At 40.4% G+C, this 17,430-nt stretch overlaps 1 protein-coding gene across 1 annotated transcript; it reads left to right on the top strand.

Annotated features, from left to right (window-relative positions):
• Positions 1-537: 537 nt before the first annotated feature.
• COPS5 (COP9 signalosome subunit 5) lies at positions 538-11,683 on the top strand (the record flags this gene model as incomplete). The annotated part of the gene is made up of 8 exons (XM_079533434.1): positions 538-692; positions 805-1,039; positions 3,748-3,876; positions 5,017-5,082; positions 6,449-6,534; positions 10,038-10,149; positions 10,734-10,882; positions 11,463-11,683. The coding sequence occupies 8 exons, from the start codon at positions 538-540 to the stop codon at positions 11,545-11,547; spliced, it is 1,017 nt and encodes a 338-aa protein (XP_079389560.1). The 3' UTR covers positions 11,548-11,683.
• Positions 11,684-17,430: the final 5,747 nt, after the last annotated feature.

The raw sequence follows: 17,430 nt of genomic DNA on the forward strand, positions 1-17,430 counted from the left end.
AGCGCTACTCCGTTGTCAGGCAACGGCCGTACAACAAGCGGCTCCCACCGGAACGCCCCGCCGCCCCCACATGGAACACGGAAGCCCGCTCCGGCCCCGCGCCCCCGTTCCCTGTTCCCCGCTCCCCGCACGGGCCCGTCCCGTTACCCCGCCGCTCGCCCCGCGGAGGACGGCGAGGTCGCCCGCTCCGTTCGCAACCCGGGGCGGACGCTCGGCCTCCGCTCTGCGGAGTTGGGAATGGGGCAAAACGGGGCGAAACATCACCGAGCGCCGTCCCGACCGCACCGCCGCTCACCGGCGCTCGCAGCCCCGTCCGCCTCCCGCGCCAGTTGCCACCTCCCCGGAAGCCGGCTGGCGGCTTTCTGTCGCCCCGGAGAGCTTTCTCTTTAGCGCCCCCTGCCGCTGCGGAGGACCCGGCCCGAGGCCTGCGCGGATCGTACCGCCACCTCCCCGCTCCGCCCAGTGAGTCGCGGCCTGGCTCGGGCCGGTGCGACTGCAGGGGCGCGTTGAAGCGGGCCGGGCCGGGCGCGGGGCGCGATGGCGGCGGCGAGCGGCTCGTCAGGGAGCGGGATGGCGCAGAAGACGTGGGAGTTGGCCAACAACATGCAGGAGGCGCAAAGCATCGACGAGATCTACAAGTACGACCGCAAGCAGCAGCAGGAGATCCTGGCGGCCAAGCCCTGGACCAAGGAGTGAGAGCGGGGCCGTGGGGCGGGCGGGCGGGCGCGCGGCGGGGCCGGGGGGTGAAGCGAGGCGAGGCGAGGCGAGGCCCTGAGCGCTTCCGCGGCCTCTGTCCCGCTGCAGCCACCATTACTTCAAGTACTGCAAGATCTCGGCGCTGGCCCTGCTGAAGATGGTGATGCACGCCCGCTCTGGGGGCAACTTGGAAGTGATGGGGCTGATGCTGGGCAAGGTGGACGGAGAGACCATGATCATCATGGACAGCTTCGCTCTGCCGGTGGAGGGCACCGAGACCCGCGTAAACGCGCAGGCGGCCGCCTATGAGTACATGGCCGCCTACATCGAGAACGCCAAGCAGGTATGCAGTGGGGGGGGTATGGCATGACTCTTACCTTCTTGCCTTCTGAAGTCTGAAAGTGCGGTAAACTTCTCACTTACAGAAAGGTAGCAGAAATGTAACTGATGAGTTGGGCAGAGAAGAAACTGATGAGCTTCAGTGAGGGCAAGTGTAGGGGCCCGCACCTGGGGAGGAATAACCACACACATCAGTACAGGTGAGGGGCTGACCTGCTGGAGAGGAGCAGGTTCTGGAGAGGAGGGGCTGACCTGCTGGAGAGAGATCTAGGTGTCCTGGTGGACAGCAGGTTGGCCATGAGCCAGCAGCGTGCCCTTGTGGCCAAGAAGGCCAATGGGATCCTGGTGCATTAAAAAGAACTCAACCACTAGGTCGAGAAGGGTGATCCTCCCTCTCTGCCCCAGCGAGACCACATCTGGAGTATTCTGTCCGTTTCTGGGCTCTCCAGTTCAAGAAAGACAGGGAGCTTCTAGAGAGAGACCTGCAGAGCACCACAAAGATATAAGGGTCCTGCAGCATCTCCTGCATGAGGAAAGGCTGAGAGAGCTGAACAGGGACTGTTCAGCCTGGAGGAGGCTTAGGGATCTCATTACTGTTTGTAAATATCTAAAGTGTAGGAGTCAAGTGGATGCAGCCAGGCTCTTTTCAGTGGAATGCAGCAACAGAACAAGAAACAACAAAAAAAAAATCTGCAGCACAGGAAGTTCCATACAAACATAAGGAAGGACTTTATCATAAGAGTGATGGTGCCCTGGAACAAGCTGCACAGAGGGGTTGTGGAATATCTTCTGAAGATATTCAGAACCTGCCTAGAGATGTTTTCCTGTGTGAGCCACCACTTTTGGCACTGGGATTGGGCTAGGTGGTTATCCCCAGAAGTCCCTTCCAATCCATACAACTATGTGATTCTGTGAAATATTAATCTGCGCTGTGGCTGATGCAGAAGCCAGCATGGCATATGAGCACTTGCTGGCCTGCTGCTGCCAACACACAGCACTCTGACGCTGCAAATAAGCACTGAAATCCCTCAAACTGTCCAAGCTCAAATAGTTGGAGGCCCAGTTTAACCTTTGATTTGCTGTTAATCCTTGAAGTATTTTAAATCAGCTGAAATTGTAGGGTCCTTACATAGTGTAGATAAAGATACAGCTATTTGGGTTATTTTGGAGAGGTGTGCTTATAGTCACAGCTTTCCGTGGGTTTAATGAGGTTTAAATAAATTAGGCTGGATCATGACTTCAAAAGAGAGTAAATACAGACCAAAGGTAAGTATGTTCTAAGGCCTGTGGTGGGTTTTTTTGAGGCTTTTTTAAAAATAATTTATCACACTTCTTTATGAGAAAAATTTAAAGTAGTTATTTAATGTAGTTAATTGTATCTGGATACTATTAAAGTAATGATTTTAATACTATCGTTGCTGAAAAGTGTAGAAAATGAAAGGATGTTTTTGTCTGAAGATATGTTTGTAGATAGAAAAAATGTCTTAAGTATAGAGCATAGCATTTGTATTTACATATGCAGTTTAGTTCATTCAACTTTTAAAACAGCCCAGGTTTATATGGGAGTATTCATCATATGAAAATCAAGCAAAAATAATAACTCAGCTTTGCTGTTGCTCTGGCAGCGTGCATGCTGGCTGCTGTACTTCAGAGGTTGGCAAGCACTTTGTCCTGGAATACCTCTTTTTAATATTAGATTACATGTTGATAATATCCCTCCGCATAAGTGCTTTACAGAAGCTAATGTTGCAGTTACTCGCTCCTCCACAGGCAGGATCCGATGTTAAAATGGTTAAAAGAATAAAGTCATTTGTTTCACCGATTCAAAAATAAAGTAAATCTTCAGTTCAGTAGATACTGTGTTCTGTCTCTTAATAGTTTCCAGATTTAACCTTCCTGGCATGCTCAGTATTTGGCAAAACCAAGCAGCTAAATGCATTGAACACACTGCCATGTAGGCTGTACTGAAATAGTTTCACTCAGTATTGAGCAGCCAGTACACAATTCTTGACCAGTTTCAATAAACTAGGTGCAGTGAGTGTTTATTCTCCTTGATGAACCACGATTTTTTATTTTGTTTGGGGTACTTGTAGAGATAGCTCAGAGTATTATTTGGAAACTTCTGTTATGAGTTTCTTTGAGGCGAAAAATCCCCTAAAATAATCTTTTGGTTTTCAATGCATACTGTGTACTGTGGCAATGAATTCTGATACTTCTGGTCTCCAAAAACGTTCAAGTTTCTATTTCTTTAAATCTACCAATGATCTCACTGTATGCCTCTGAAGTGTGTTTCTGTACTAAATAGTGTTCATTCTCTGCTTGCTTCCTATACATTATATGCGTTTCTTCATACTGGCATCATCTCCACTATAAAAAAAATCCCACACTGAAGAGTCCTGGTTTACTTAATCTCGCCCTGTGGAGCCTCTTCTGTACTTCAGCTGTCATTGAAGTTGTTGTCACTAAGTTCTTGGAGTTATTTGTTTTGAGGTAGAGGCTCTGACAGCTGATACTACAGATCGTACGATTTCTGGAAGGTAGTTAAGCAAAATAAGGTGTATGTTGAATATTTAAAGTTAGCATACAGGCTGTGCGTATGTTCTTTTTATCCCTTTGCTGCGTTGTAGTGTGCTGGAAGGCCCAGTAGAGGGCTGCCCATGCTTTACAAATGAGGATCATAGCTCAGCATTTGTTTTCCTTCACCGCTGTTAGGTTGGTCGTCTAGAAAATGCAATTGGCTGGTACCACAGTCACCCTGGCTACGGCTGTTGGCTCTCTGGGATCGATGTCAGTACTCAGATGCTTAATCAGCAATTTCAAGAACCCTTTGTAGCAGTGGTGGTAAGTTCTGTCTGATAGCTCATACACTGCATAGCAAATTATGTTGAGAGGGGAGTCACTTCTAGATTTTTGTCCATTAGCAGTCTAGTAATGTGTAGTTTGCAGGATGGAAGTGTTAGATCTAAATCTTAAATTGTTATTACTGCTTTTGCATTGCTGGCCACGTGCTAGTCAAACTGATAGTCTTGTTCATTGAGGCCATTTTTGCTTCATTGTTCCAGAGGATGTAGTGCTGTACAAATCTATATGCTGCTCTTAGTTTGAAGTTGGTACTTCTGCAAAAAAATGCATTAGCAATCCATATTTAACCTCTTGCAATGTAAGAAAAATTTGTTCTCTGTGTTGCTTGTTCTGAAAAGTGAATAGATTATGTTCACACAGTTCTGTTGCTTTGAATCTAAAATGCCTTTTAGCTGAAATAAGTGGCACGGTGTAAAGTAGAAAGTGTAGGAAGTCTTTGAAGAAAAAATCTGAAGAAACCGGGCCCTTTCAGGCTGCAGATCACATTTTAAATCAAAATAAAACTTACTTTAAGTACAACTTGTGCAACTATTGCTGCTGAAGGAAATAAAGGATAAAAGACTGAAATTAGTCAGAAAGAAGGGATATAGGTAATGCTAGAATTCCATTAGACAAGGGTAAATCACCCTAAGAAGAAGTATTTCTACCATATGAGTTTCTCCCTGTTATGACAATTTTAGGGATTCAGAACATTTCCTTTGGAACTTCTTTCTGTTTTCATTTAATCCTTTTTCTTTTTTTTTCTTTTGAAATGAGGCAGAACATCAGTAAATTTGTTCTCAAGGAGATTCCTTTGCAATTCTTCTATCTCTTCCACCAGAGTAGATCACAAGATCTTTCTTAGCTCTAGTAAGATTGTGATGTGTTGTAAGATTAAAATGTGGATTTTTATTCTGGCTTGTTGCTTGCTCTAAGTACAATTTCTTTTCAAGTATTTGGGAAAATGGTGAAATGGGTTTAAAAAATGGTCCTTAAGAAGCCCATGGATGTCAACTGAAAAAATAGTGTTTATGACTAAACAAATAGAATTTGCACTAATTATGTTTCTGAAATATAATTGCTATTAATTCTAATAATAAATTAAATGTTACATAAGAAGCATTACATTATTTTTTACAGATTGATCCAACAAGAACAATATCTGCAGGAAAAGTAAATCTTGGTGCATTTAGGACATATCCTAAGGTAAATACTTAAAATTACTTGCAGTGTGATCAATAACCTCTCTTTAATTGATTGGTTCTAAAGATTAGTGCAGTTTGATCATCTGACAGATAAATCTGGTGCACTGTATCACTGTGCATTCATAATGACTTGATTCTATACTGGTTATTGTGTGAATATTGACAATGTTTAGAAAAGTTGAGTTCTAGTATGTTTTTCGATAGATATTTGTCAGTCTTAAATCAAATAGACTCTCTAGATAAAGGAGCTTTCCTGTCAATCATTAATGTATTTATGTTAATATTTTTCTATTATTTCTTTAGACCTAACATGCTTGTGAAATTTGATCTCATACGTTGTAATCTGCTTTTCATTTTGGAAAAAACATTTGAAACTTTCTGTAGTTACCTCTTTTAGATAAACACTATGAACCTATAAAAAAAAAAAAAAACAAAAAAAAAAACACCACACAAAAGAGGTGAATTAACATGGAAAGGTTGGGCTAAAAACTACGAAATCACCAAAATATTGAAGATCTGGATCTCCACATGCAGTCTTACGGTTATACTTCTGACACATGTAATTGTTATTTTATTTCAATCTAATAAAGCTTAAGTATAATTGGAAGTTTAATTTCCAGTTATCATTGACATGTCAAGAACATTCATCTGTCATTCAGTAAAACTGTAATAACTGTAATTGGCAAGAATGTTTATGAGACATTCCAGTTTGCATTCAACATTATTTTAGAGTTGAAAAATACACAGCAGCTCGACTTTGCACAATTTGTGTTTCAGAAGAATATTCACCTCTGTTGGCAAAACCACTTCATGAATGCCATATTTTGAGAGTAGAATCCTGCACCTGGGAACCAAATCCTCTGTAGAAAATGCACATGAGATGGGTATTTTTAGGGAGTCCTTGGATTGTTTTGCAAGCCAGTCAGTAGCTGTGAGGGGCAGCAGCTTAGCTAAATAGGTAACTGAAGTTTTATCTATCTCTAGGGCATATGCAGGGCAAGTATGTTTCCTCCCACTTCTCTTACCTTCTGTCTTCCCTGCAAAAAGGACCAAAATCACTTCCCAGAACAGGAAAAGAAGTCTTGCATTAGAAGCTCTTTACTACTTTGATCAAAAGAAGAAGAAAAAGATCAAATCATAACTTGCCACCCTGTTCACTTCCAACGGTTTTAGTAAAGCGAAATGTAAACCTGAGATGTAAGAAAATTCCAAATTTCAGGCTAGTGGGGGAAATGTCATCTTCCTTAGGGAAGTGTCTTTCTTTGCATAAATCAGAATTTTTGTGACGTGCTTTTCAAGAGCTTAGTCATTCTTTAGAAGTCCCAGATGTACTGTGTCATGTTTGCCCTTTCTTTGTTTAATTGTAGGGGTACAAACCTCCGGATGAAGGTCCCTCTGAATACCAAACTATTCCACTTAATAAAATAGAAGACTTTGGAGTTCATTGTAAACAGTAAGTAACATAAAAATTACAAACTGCAGCACGAATTCTCAGTTTTTGTATTTAGCCTAGTGATTCACCAAAAACTTCTTTTTCTTGGTATGTTTCAAATTGTGACATTATTTGCTGCATTAACCACTGTTGATTTTGTGGAAAAGTGTATCATTTATCAGAAGATCTTCTACAGGGGAACTGTTTTAAAGATGAAGTTTCTTTTAACCTAGTTCTAGCAGTTGGTTTACTTATAAGGAATGGTGCTTTCTTAGGGCAAGGAGCACAGAGTCAGATGTAGATTTAGCAGCAGGGCTGCTCTTCTGAGTAACAGCAACTGTAGTGCATACCTTTATCCTGTGTCACTGTTAACGTGGCTGCAGGTTTTCAATCATATTGAGTTGTTTCTCTCTTTGGTGAAGTGGAGCTGTTTCAAGGGATAACATCAGTAACAGGAAGAATTACTGCTTTTTCTCTCCCACTAGTGTAGTTTCCATGAATTTAAAGGCAGTTTAAAGATAGTTCTCCTATCTCCCAGTCGAGTGTTCCTTGCTTCATACATACATGTACTTACTTGGAAAAGCATTTGTTTTGCCAACTCAGTCCCCTGATCAGATCCAATTTGTTCTTGCTGGTTAAGCTAAGGTGGAGTGGAAGGTAGAGGCAGATGGTGGAGTTGCAGTATTGGGTTGGAAGGAATGTTAAAGACCACCCAGTTCCAACACCCTGCCATAGGCAGAATTGCCACCCATTAGATCAGGCTGCTCAGGGCCCCATCCAACCTGGCCTTGAATGCATCCAGGGATCAGCGAGAGAAAGATGGGATTGCTTCTTCCATTCTGGTTTCGATTCCATCTTTAAATGTTTGACAAGCCCTACAGTTTAAGGAACTGTGCACAGAAAGCTTCTGCGATCTCATTGATGTAGGCTCATGGATATGATGTAGGCCATTGCCTCTTTTTTTCCACGGTTTTGGTGCGTGGATATCTATTCTTAGTGCATTTATAGCTGCATGCAGAGTCAGAGCCTCGAGGGATGAAGAAATTAATACCACTGAGAATTGATTTTCCTGTACAAACTGAGAAAAATCCAGAACAGTAACTACACAGAAATCTTTGTAGAACTGTAATGATTCTGTTGTTGCAGAATAGTCCTTGTATGGGCACTGCCCATAAACCAACGTACTTACGTGTGAGAGGAAGCTGTGTTTTATTGTTCTTTATTTGAAGTGGTCAGTTTGGGAGAATTCATTTGCTTATTTGGGGGGTTTTGTTGTGGAGTTTACTGTTGGTTTTTGGGTTTTTTTTTTGTGTTTTGGTTTTGTTTTTTTAAGTTGGCATTGCTAACATTTACCATCATAATCTCCATCTCAGGAAGCTGGCTTATTTTACAGGCTACTTCTTTTCATCCAAAGTAAATGTTTTCCAGTCTTCCCTAGAAAGAAACAGCAGTCACAGAAAAAGATGGAATTAAAACTGGAATTTTGGCACATTATTGAACTACTGATTACAACAGATTAGAGTGATTCTTCCTCTCAATAGTATGGGTAGTTGCACTACAGATTTAAAATGTAGACAACCTGAATGGTAATCCTCACTGTTTGGTAGTCTAGTCACTACTAATTGTTTCATAGTAACAGTAACTTTCCATAGAAATTAAGCACTAATAGTGCTGAAGAATTTACTGATCAAAATAAAATGTAGCATAACTTTAATGTTGCTGTAATTCATCTACACATAGCTCAGGTTTCTGTCTACTTTGTCATCTCTTATGAATTGCATAGTACCAGTAAAGTTTGACTTTAAAAACAAGTATGGTATAACAAAATTATTTGTCCATTAGTAACATTTACTGCTATCAAATGTTCCTAATTGAATTTGATGCAAGATATGCAAAATTAGTGATTTAGTATTAAAAAATTACAATATTGAAGAGGCATAGACAGCAAGGTTGGAAGAGACCTCCAAGATCATCTAGTCCAACCATCCACCTATCACCAATAGTTCTCACTAAACAATGTCCCTCAGTACAACATCCTCACATTTTTATTGAACATCTCCAAGGTCAGTGGATCCACCACCTCCCTGGACAGCCCGATCCAGTGATCTGGCCACTTTCTCAGAGAAGAAATATTTCTTGATGTCCAACATGAATCTCCCCTGGCACAACTTGAGGCCATTCCCTTTAGTCCTATCACTACTTATATGGGAGAAGAGGCCTACCCCCACCTCACCTCAATTTCCCTTCAGGTAGTTGTAGAGAATGATAAGGTCTCCCTTGAGCCATGTCGTCTCCAGACTAAACAATCCCAGTTCCTCCAGCCACTCCTCATAATACTTGTGCTGCAGACCCCTTACCAGTTTTGTTGCCTCTCTCTGGACACGTTCCAGGGCCTCAGTGTCTTTCTTGTAGTGTTGAGTACAGAGGGATGATCTCTTCCCTGCTTCTGCTGGCAACACTATTTCTGGTACAACCTAGGATGCCACTGGCCTCCTTGGCCACCTGGGCACACTGCTGGCTCATGTTCAGGTAAGCATTGACCAATACCCCCAGGTCCATTTGCTCTACAAAGTCTTCCAGCCATTCCGCCCAAGCCTGTAGCATTGCTTGGGCTTGTTATGGCCAAAGTGCAGGACCCAGCATTTGGTCTTATTGAACCTCATCCCATTGGCTTCAGCCTAGCTATCCAGCATGTCCAGATCCCTCTGTAGGGCCCAGGCAGATTGACACTTCCAGCCAGCTTTGTTATCTGCAGACTTACTGAGGGTTCACTCAGTGTTCTTATCCAGGTCATCGGTAAAGATACTGAAGAGGACAGGCCCCAGTACTGACCCCCGGGTAACAGCACTCATGACTGCTCGCCAGCTGGATTTAGCTCCATTCACCGCCACTCTCTGGGCCTGGCCTTCCAGACAGTTCTTTACCCAGCAGAGTGTATCTAAGCCATGGGCTGCCACCTTCTACAGGAGGATACTGTAGGAAACAGTGTAGAAGGCTTTGCTGAAGTCTAGCTAGACTACATCAGCAGCATTTCCCTCAACCAAAAGGCAGATCACTCAATCATAGAAGGAGATGAGGTTGGTCAAGTTGGACCCGCACTTCATGAACCCATGCAGGCTAGGCCTGATCCCCCATGATGTATGATCTCCCTCAAGATCATCTGCTCCATAACCTTTCCCAGTATGGATGTCAGGCCTGTAGTTCCCTGGATTCTCTTTATTGTACAGTGCATCATTGCATTGCTTTTACAAAATTAACAAAAACACTTGCAGTCTCTTAAATAAAACAGCAGTGTGTATAGGGGTTGTGTAAACCTATATTAAGGCTATATATGAAATAATTACAAAACATCATGTAGAGTTAGAGTTGGAAGTGGGAGTAACTTTTTTTATTGTTCAATACCTTGAATTTCTGAAGGTACTTGTCACTAGTAAGGACTTTTTCAGATGGATATCATTTGGGTGTTAGAGCCAAACAAGATGTATTTATATGGAATTTTATTGTGTGCACGTTTTTTTTTAAAGGTATTATGCATTAGAAGTATCTTACTTTAAATCATCTTTGGATCGTAAATTGCTTGAGCTTTTGTGGAACAAGTACTGGGTGAACACTCTCAGCTCTTCTAGTTTGCTTACTGTAAGTACCATAATATGCTATTATGTGCATATGTCTGTCTTAAACATCTTTTACCCGTGTATCCCTTTACAGCCCTGCAATCAATAGGATGTCTTAAGGTAATGCATTGAATAAGTAACCATTTCTACTGCTGTTTTTATCTGTAAATACCTAACAGGTGGAACTGTTATAATGGAACTGTTACTAATGAGGTTGCAAGATACATGGAAAGTAGGCCTTCAGGGGGACAGCAGCAACAGCATCAAAAGCTTCCTTCTGCAGAAGCCAGTTTGAAATCTTCTCTCTTAGCCAAAATGAGAAGTTTTACTTGCACTTTCTTGGTTTCATTACTTAGGAGTGGCTGGTAAATAGTAAGAGTACCATTTCAGTTTTTAAGTAAGTTTGAGTGTTTCTCAGATGCAGAGACACTGTTTTGTCAGCCACCACTCACGTAGCAGTTGCGTTCTGTGGTACATAAATTGCAGATAGAGGTTAAAATGTGCAGTACTACAGACTCTTTTAGGTGTTGTTCTTTTATTTTTCTGTATAAATGTTTGAGTTTATAGCTTAGAACTCAGAAAGGTAATTGCTTGCTTTCTCCTAAGAATGCTGACTACACCACTGGCCAAGTCTTTGATTTGTCTGAAAAACTAGAGCAGTCAGAAGCTCAGCTTGGACGGGGCAGTTTTATGCTGGGTTTAGAGACTCACGATAAGAAATCAGAGGACAAACTTGCTAAAGCAACAAGAGACAGGTAAGACAATGCACAGATGTGTTCTTCCCTGAAAAAAGTGTTAAACTTAATTATCGAGTCCTTTGTAGTAACCAACCAATAAAATCATATCCTGGAAAGCTATGGATAGGAATGAGAGGCTCCAGATATGACCAGTTACTTTTGAAAGTTTAAGAAACACTTGTATAATACTTTCATTTAAAAATTAAGAACTCCTGAGGTTGGGATAAGGTGGAGAAGGGTGAGAACCTTCAAGCACTGATAAAAGGTGGTAGCCCTCTTCCCCCAGGATTTTGGGGGATTTTTTTTGTTGTTGATCAGAAGACCACAGAGCTCATTTTCTATTGTTAACATAAGATGCCCTAAACTGCTAAACAAGTTCCCTGGAACTGGTCTTTGTGTGTCTAGATCCCATCAGTTTGCATTCAAAGCTATTGGCAACAATGGCTAAACTGGGGTGTGTGACTTTTCCTTCCTGGACAGTTGTGGAGATTGATGGGGTTATGGGCACCCTGAACTTCCAAAACAGCTGAATATCTTTAAATAAAATGACAGTTCAGTTCGGTCTTTAGCCAACGTTGAATTTATGCTTGTTTTTCAGCTGCAAGACCACCATAGAAGCTATACATGGATTGATGTCTCAGGTTATTAAGGATAAACTTTTTAATCAAATTAATATAGCTTGAAGTGCATCGCTAGCTGATATGAATCTTCAAAGCAGAAAAAGTTATGGTTTCTTTCACTTGGACTTGTTCAACTTGGGAAAAGGATCTGAAGTGGAAAATCATTCATTTAAATTGTAGTACTTTAATATTTCCCACCTGTCCGACCGGATTTAAAGAATAAAACATTCTGAAATGTAGTGTAACTTTTTGTTCTTCTCCATAAAACACAACCAGTTTTGAGAACTGCTCCAAAAGGAAAATAAATGTGACTCACTGGATTTTGGTCCGAAGTATTTATCTCAAGTATCTAATTGTAATAAAACAGTTTTAAAAATGAACAAATGTTTTGGGGGTTGAATTTTTTGGCAAACATTTATCACCTGTTTTTCTTACTGTTCCAAAGAAGTGTTGTGTCCACTTAGACTGGATAGGTGATCTATGCAATATAAGAAGTTGGGATCTTAGATTTTGTTTCTGTGTTTAACATTTTAATGCCATTTGTTTATCTTTTAACAAGTCATTAAATGTAATGGCACTATTACAGGTTTAGTTTTATTGGTCCTGCCAGAAGTGGTTTCTTCTCACTCCGATGGCAATATTCTGCTCCTAGCTTCACAGTTAAGATGAACCTTTTTCGTTTCTAGGTAGTCAAGTTACAGACAGTGAAACTGTGAAACTAACATGAGGCTCATACAGTGTGACTTTTCTCCTGCTGGTCTCCTATTGCTTGACATGGTCACTTGTTGGCTGCAAAGGAACCTAATGAAAAAAAACCCAGTATCTCTGAAATATGAGTTAGCCTCGTTTAGGGCCACAGATACTGAAATGCATTAATCATCGTTGTTGCCTTATAACATGGTGCTGCTGCACAGCTGATGTAAGTTTGTTTTGGAGGCTTTCATACTGCATTTCAATAAGTCAAGATGTTTGGATTTCTTTTAAGTTTTTATCCTTAATCCCGAGTTTCCTGGAATGTTTACTTTTGGGATAATTTATAACATGCTTTGTACAATATGCCATTATGCTTTATACCTTAAGTAACTAATATTCCTTTTCAACCTTAACTGTGCCTTGATGTGGGTTTTGTTTTTGTTTTGGTCTGGAAATTGTAATAGCTATTACTCATTTGGGACTTTTCATTCCAACGGATTCCAGTGTGTTTGAAGCTAAGATGCAATTACACAATGGGAACATCATTCAGCAAGGAAACACAGATACCCTGAAGCAGAAATTCATCAAGAGTTTTAAAGCAGCAGCATCCAGCAGTTCAGGAAGAATGCTTTAAATTGGAGCTAGTCAGGATTAGATGGGAGGACAATTTTGTTTCTTCCAGCATGGCAGTGGTGGTGGGAGGCAGGAGAAAAATGTTGTGGTATTTCAGTATTGGGAGCTGTTCATTTTCCTGAAAATGGCAAGAACATGCATGGAACAAAAGCAAATGAAACTGCTAACCTTATGTTCTTTTGTTTTTGAGCAACATGAGAGTTATTAAGTAGTTGTTTGCCTCACATTCACATCAGGTTGGAAGAACTTGATATTGATACTGCAGTAACATGCAGCTCACGCTAGGGATAACACCTCTGTTCATTGTCAGCCTGTGTTCTAGGAAACTCCCCTCACTCCAGTGTCTCTTCTGTTTTTACAAGGGATGCTCATTGTCTTGGCCTTCAGCAGTAGTTTGCATGCACCGTTTCAGATCAAAGAGAATAGAATGGCCTGGGTTGAAAAGGACCACAATGATTATTGACCCCCCTACTATGTGCAGGGTCACCAACCACCAGACCAGGCTGCCCTGGCCTTGAATGCCTCCAGGGATGGGGCATCCACAGCCTCCTTGGGCAGCCTGTTCCAGTGCGTCACCACCCTCTGTGTGAAAAACTTCCTCCTGATTAAACTTCCTATTTAATAGACAAGGCATAGTCCTGCATCTCTATCACTTGTGTCTTGGCAAAACGTTGACTATGTTTTGTTTTCAGACATTCCGTTTTCACATCGCCCTTGTCCTAAATGTGCTAAATATGATTAGGCATTAGTTAACCTGTTTGTTTTCTGCCCTTTGGTAAATGTTTGTGATAGGGTGAGGGTAGTGTTTCTGGGGGGGTCAGAGTTTCAAAATAACCTTGGTTTGTTACCTTCTTTTTGCTAAATACATTATTTACTTTCTCTTACTGCTCTGCTCCAAATATTCCAAGTCAGAATTGGACTTTCATTGTGCTACTCATCTAGTATGTTAATATACAATATTTGAAGTACTAACTCAAAGCCTTAGATAGGAGATTTTTTTAATATCATGCAGTAAATTAGTGTACGATAAAATGATGAAAGCAAATACCAGACCAAATCCAAAACCAGCCAAAATTTTCATACCAGCATTAGAGTTTGAGTTATCATTGTTTTAAGGGTGCGGGTGCTTTAGAGGTGAAAATGACTGAAATTTGGGGTGGTAATAGGTAAGATTAATTGCTTGCATGTAGGATTTTTTTCGGGTGGTGTCAAGTCTTGAAGAACAGTCATCAGAGAACTCCAGTTAGTTGGAGAATTTTTCTAGAGTTAAAAAACAATTATCCTGAACCTTTAAGGAATTAACGAAGCAAATTGTTCCTCAGGGTATATTTTTCTAACGAGCTGTAGGAATAATATCTGTGAGGAAATATGTAACTCGGGAACGTTAATTCTGACCTTTAGATGAAACTTCTAACATAGGAAATATTTGCTGTGACGTTTGGTTTGTTTTTAATTAAGAAAAATTGCTTCGTAGAGGGCTTTCTGAAGACGACAATGTTCTGGAAGTAGCACGGTCCACTGGATAGGTTACAGGACTCCATCTCAGGAGAATTGGATTTTCTTCCTGGCTGTTCACAAACCAGGAGTGTGTAAACTTGAGCAAAGCATTTTTGCCAGAGCAAGTGTCGTTTGTTCTCTCTGAAATAGTGAGATTGATCATTAGCCTTTAAAAAATACAGATTTAAAAGGATAACTGAGCATTACCATCTTATAAACCAAAGGTCATCGCTGCATCTTCAATTTGTCAGACATTGACAACCTCAACCAGCAATTCTCAGTAATACTGTTAGCAAAGATTGTTTATTCTTTTGTGTCGTTTATCTCTTATGTCATCTCAGATAGGAAGTGCTTCAGCCCTTTGAGAGGATTATAAATATATTGTTTTTGGGACTCTTAATTTCCAACTGAAACATGCAATCAGCTCCTATGTAATTTGTCCATCATTTCCTGTGTGAATTTTGCTGTTTGTTTTAGACACAGTTACCTTAGGGCTTGTGTATAACTGCAGTGGCATTACTTTATTAAAAACGGAAATTAATTTATGTGCCTGCATCTAATGGCAAGCAATCTTTAGTAATTACAACCATCTGAACTTTTCTCTCCAGCTGAAGATAAGTTGCACTCACTTACCGTATCACTTGAGGTTAGAATTAAGACTGTGCTTTTAATCTGTCCCTAAAGAAGACATTTTTAGTCCGAGTTCCACAAAGCTGGACATATAACTGAAGAAGCGCAGAACAACAAAAATCACAGATAATCTTCCAACTTCAGTAAGGTTCAAGTATTTTGTGTGGTTTATAAATTCAAAATTAGCTTCTCATTAAACCTGTGATTTCTGTGTAACGTTTACCTTTCCTTTAAAAAAGATCTTACAACAACTAGGTACAATTCTGAAGTGATTAAGATGGTTTAACAAATACTTGTGTAAAAGCCAGGGACGAGCAAAGGGTAAATAAAACTTAAAATCTATTTAAGAACATAGAGTGACTGCATAATACTCACATTCACTCTGCACACAGTGTTTGACAAAATAATGCTGAGACCAATACACCTTCTGAATGCTGAGTATTAGCAGCATGTAACTTCTACATTCTGGTTCGTGTATCTAACTTGACAACACTATATGGGAAGCTGTTGTCTTCTACAGCTCTGTCTGGTGATCAGTGGCAGCACAATTAATGGCTATTCTCTCCATGGTGAAATCTGTAAAAGTATGTTCTGAGTTTTTACTTCACTCATCTTTGGAGACTGAATCAACATTGTTGTCTCTTTTGGAGGTAAAATGCAATGTTACTGAAGACCTATTATAAACACCATAAAGACATTTACAGCAAGCATATCGTTTTCTAATAGCTTCACTTTTACTTTCAGGCTGCAATAGATTTTAATGCTGGGAAGTGCACAGAGGGTATTTCACTTCTTGTCTCCCTATACAGATACTACATAGATGGATTCTTCTTGAGTCATGTGGGGAAAATATTTTTAAATCTGTGCTCAGTCTTACAGGCAAGAACTTTGTAGGTCAAGGTCAAAAAAAGCCTTCAACTGCCAATAATGATGGTAATAGTTTTGTAGTAATAATAGACCTTAAAGTTGTGTAATAATAATTATCTATATTGGTCTTGTGGCTTTGTCTGGTGTTGCACCTGTTTTAATTGCAGAAATCATTCTGGAAACTTCAACAAGGCTGTTACCTATTTCATTTAGTTACTTCAGGGATTTCCTGTCAGAGCTTAGGTTTTGCTTAGGCTCACACAGTTCTACTGACATAGCAGTCAATATCAGCAAAAGTATTAATCAAATTGCAAACAGAAATTATATAGAAAAAGGAATAAAGCCAAGCAGTGAAAATTATCTGGTGAAGATCGTGTAACCCTCACTGGAAGGATGCTTAGCAGAATGCACTGCAGGGAAAAAACTCCAATCCAGTGCTGCCCAAACATGGCCAGCACAGGGAGGAAAAATGACCTTAGCTTTGAATGCACAATCTCTGCAAGAATCCATGCAAGTGATCCTGCTTAAACAAAATCAAGAATCGAGGTGTTACAAGTAGTTGTCATGGAACAGAACGAGTCCAAGAACATGAAACACTGTACACAAGGTTATGGCTTTATCTAATTATTCCAGGTAGGTGTCTCAACTGAAACACTTCCAGAAAAGAAATATGAACGTGTGGAGTTATACCAGAATACACCTATTTCAGAATGTGACATGCAGACAAAACTTTATTACTGAGAAAACTATGTATTTACCAGAATTATTATTTGTGAGCAGCAAAAATAATGACGCCTTATCTGTAGCATTTTACTGCCTGTTGACTGTAACTAAGTAGTTGTTCATACCTGGAGGTCTTTCTCCACATCTGTAACGCCCTCTGCACTGCTCCTGCTGCCCGTCTGGCTACCAGATCCTGGGTTAACAGGCTGTGTATACAGGCAGACACAACAAGGACATGTAAGTACCATTTCCTTAAGAAACTGGGCTGAAAAAATGTCAGACTGAACAGATGATAGCTTTGTTTTTCAAAGTCATTTCAGTACAGCACTCTCCTATTAAAATCATTGAAATGAAAGCTTACGTTTTTGTGAACCTTATATTTGCTACCCCTGAATATATAAAATGCAAAATGTATGTTTAAATTCGGTGGAAAGAATTAATTATTTCAGATATTTTATGCATTAAAACAGCTATACTGAAGCAGTTGTGTCAATTGCATTTCTCATAGCTCTAACTATAAAGGAGGAAGGTAAGGTGCTCGGGAGAAGGTTTACCCTTTACTGAATAAAAGTTTAAAACCTGACTCTGAAAAAGTTTATCAGAAATAGTTAGGCTTGAATGTAATATTTTACAGTTAGAAGTATTAAATATTTTCTAAGATTATTTGTCTCAATCATTGTATGACACACCCCCACGTGTAATTCATGCACAGAGAAATAGCACTATGCAGAATGCACACTAGCATTTACACAAAGGAGACTCTTAAGGTGTTTTATGTCTGTATAAATAAATGTGTGTTCAGTGTTCCAATCTAGAATTGTAAGAAATATAGCCACCAGTGTTTTTATACAGGTATTTCCAAAAGCAGATTTGAAGACAAGGACTATTTGTACTCAGCCAAAT

The sequence above is a fragment of the Tetrao urogallus genome (genome assembly GCF_951394365.1).
Source record: "Tetrao urogallus genome assembly, chromosome: 3".
Classification (NCBI taxonomy): domain Eukaryota; kingdom Metazoa; phylum Chordata; class Aves; order Galliformes; family Phasianidae; genus Tetrao; species Tetrao urogallus.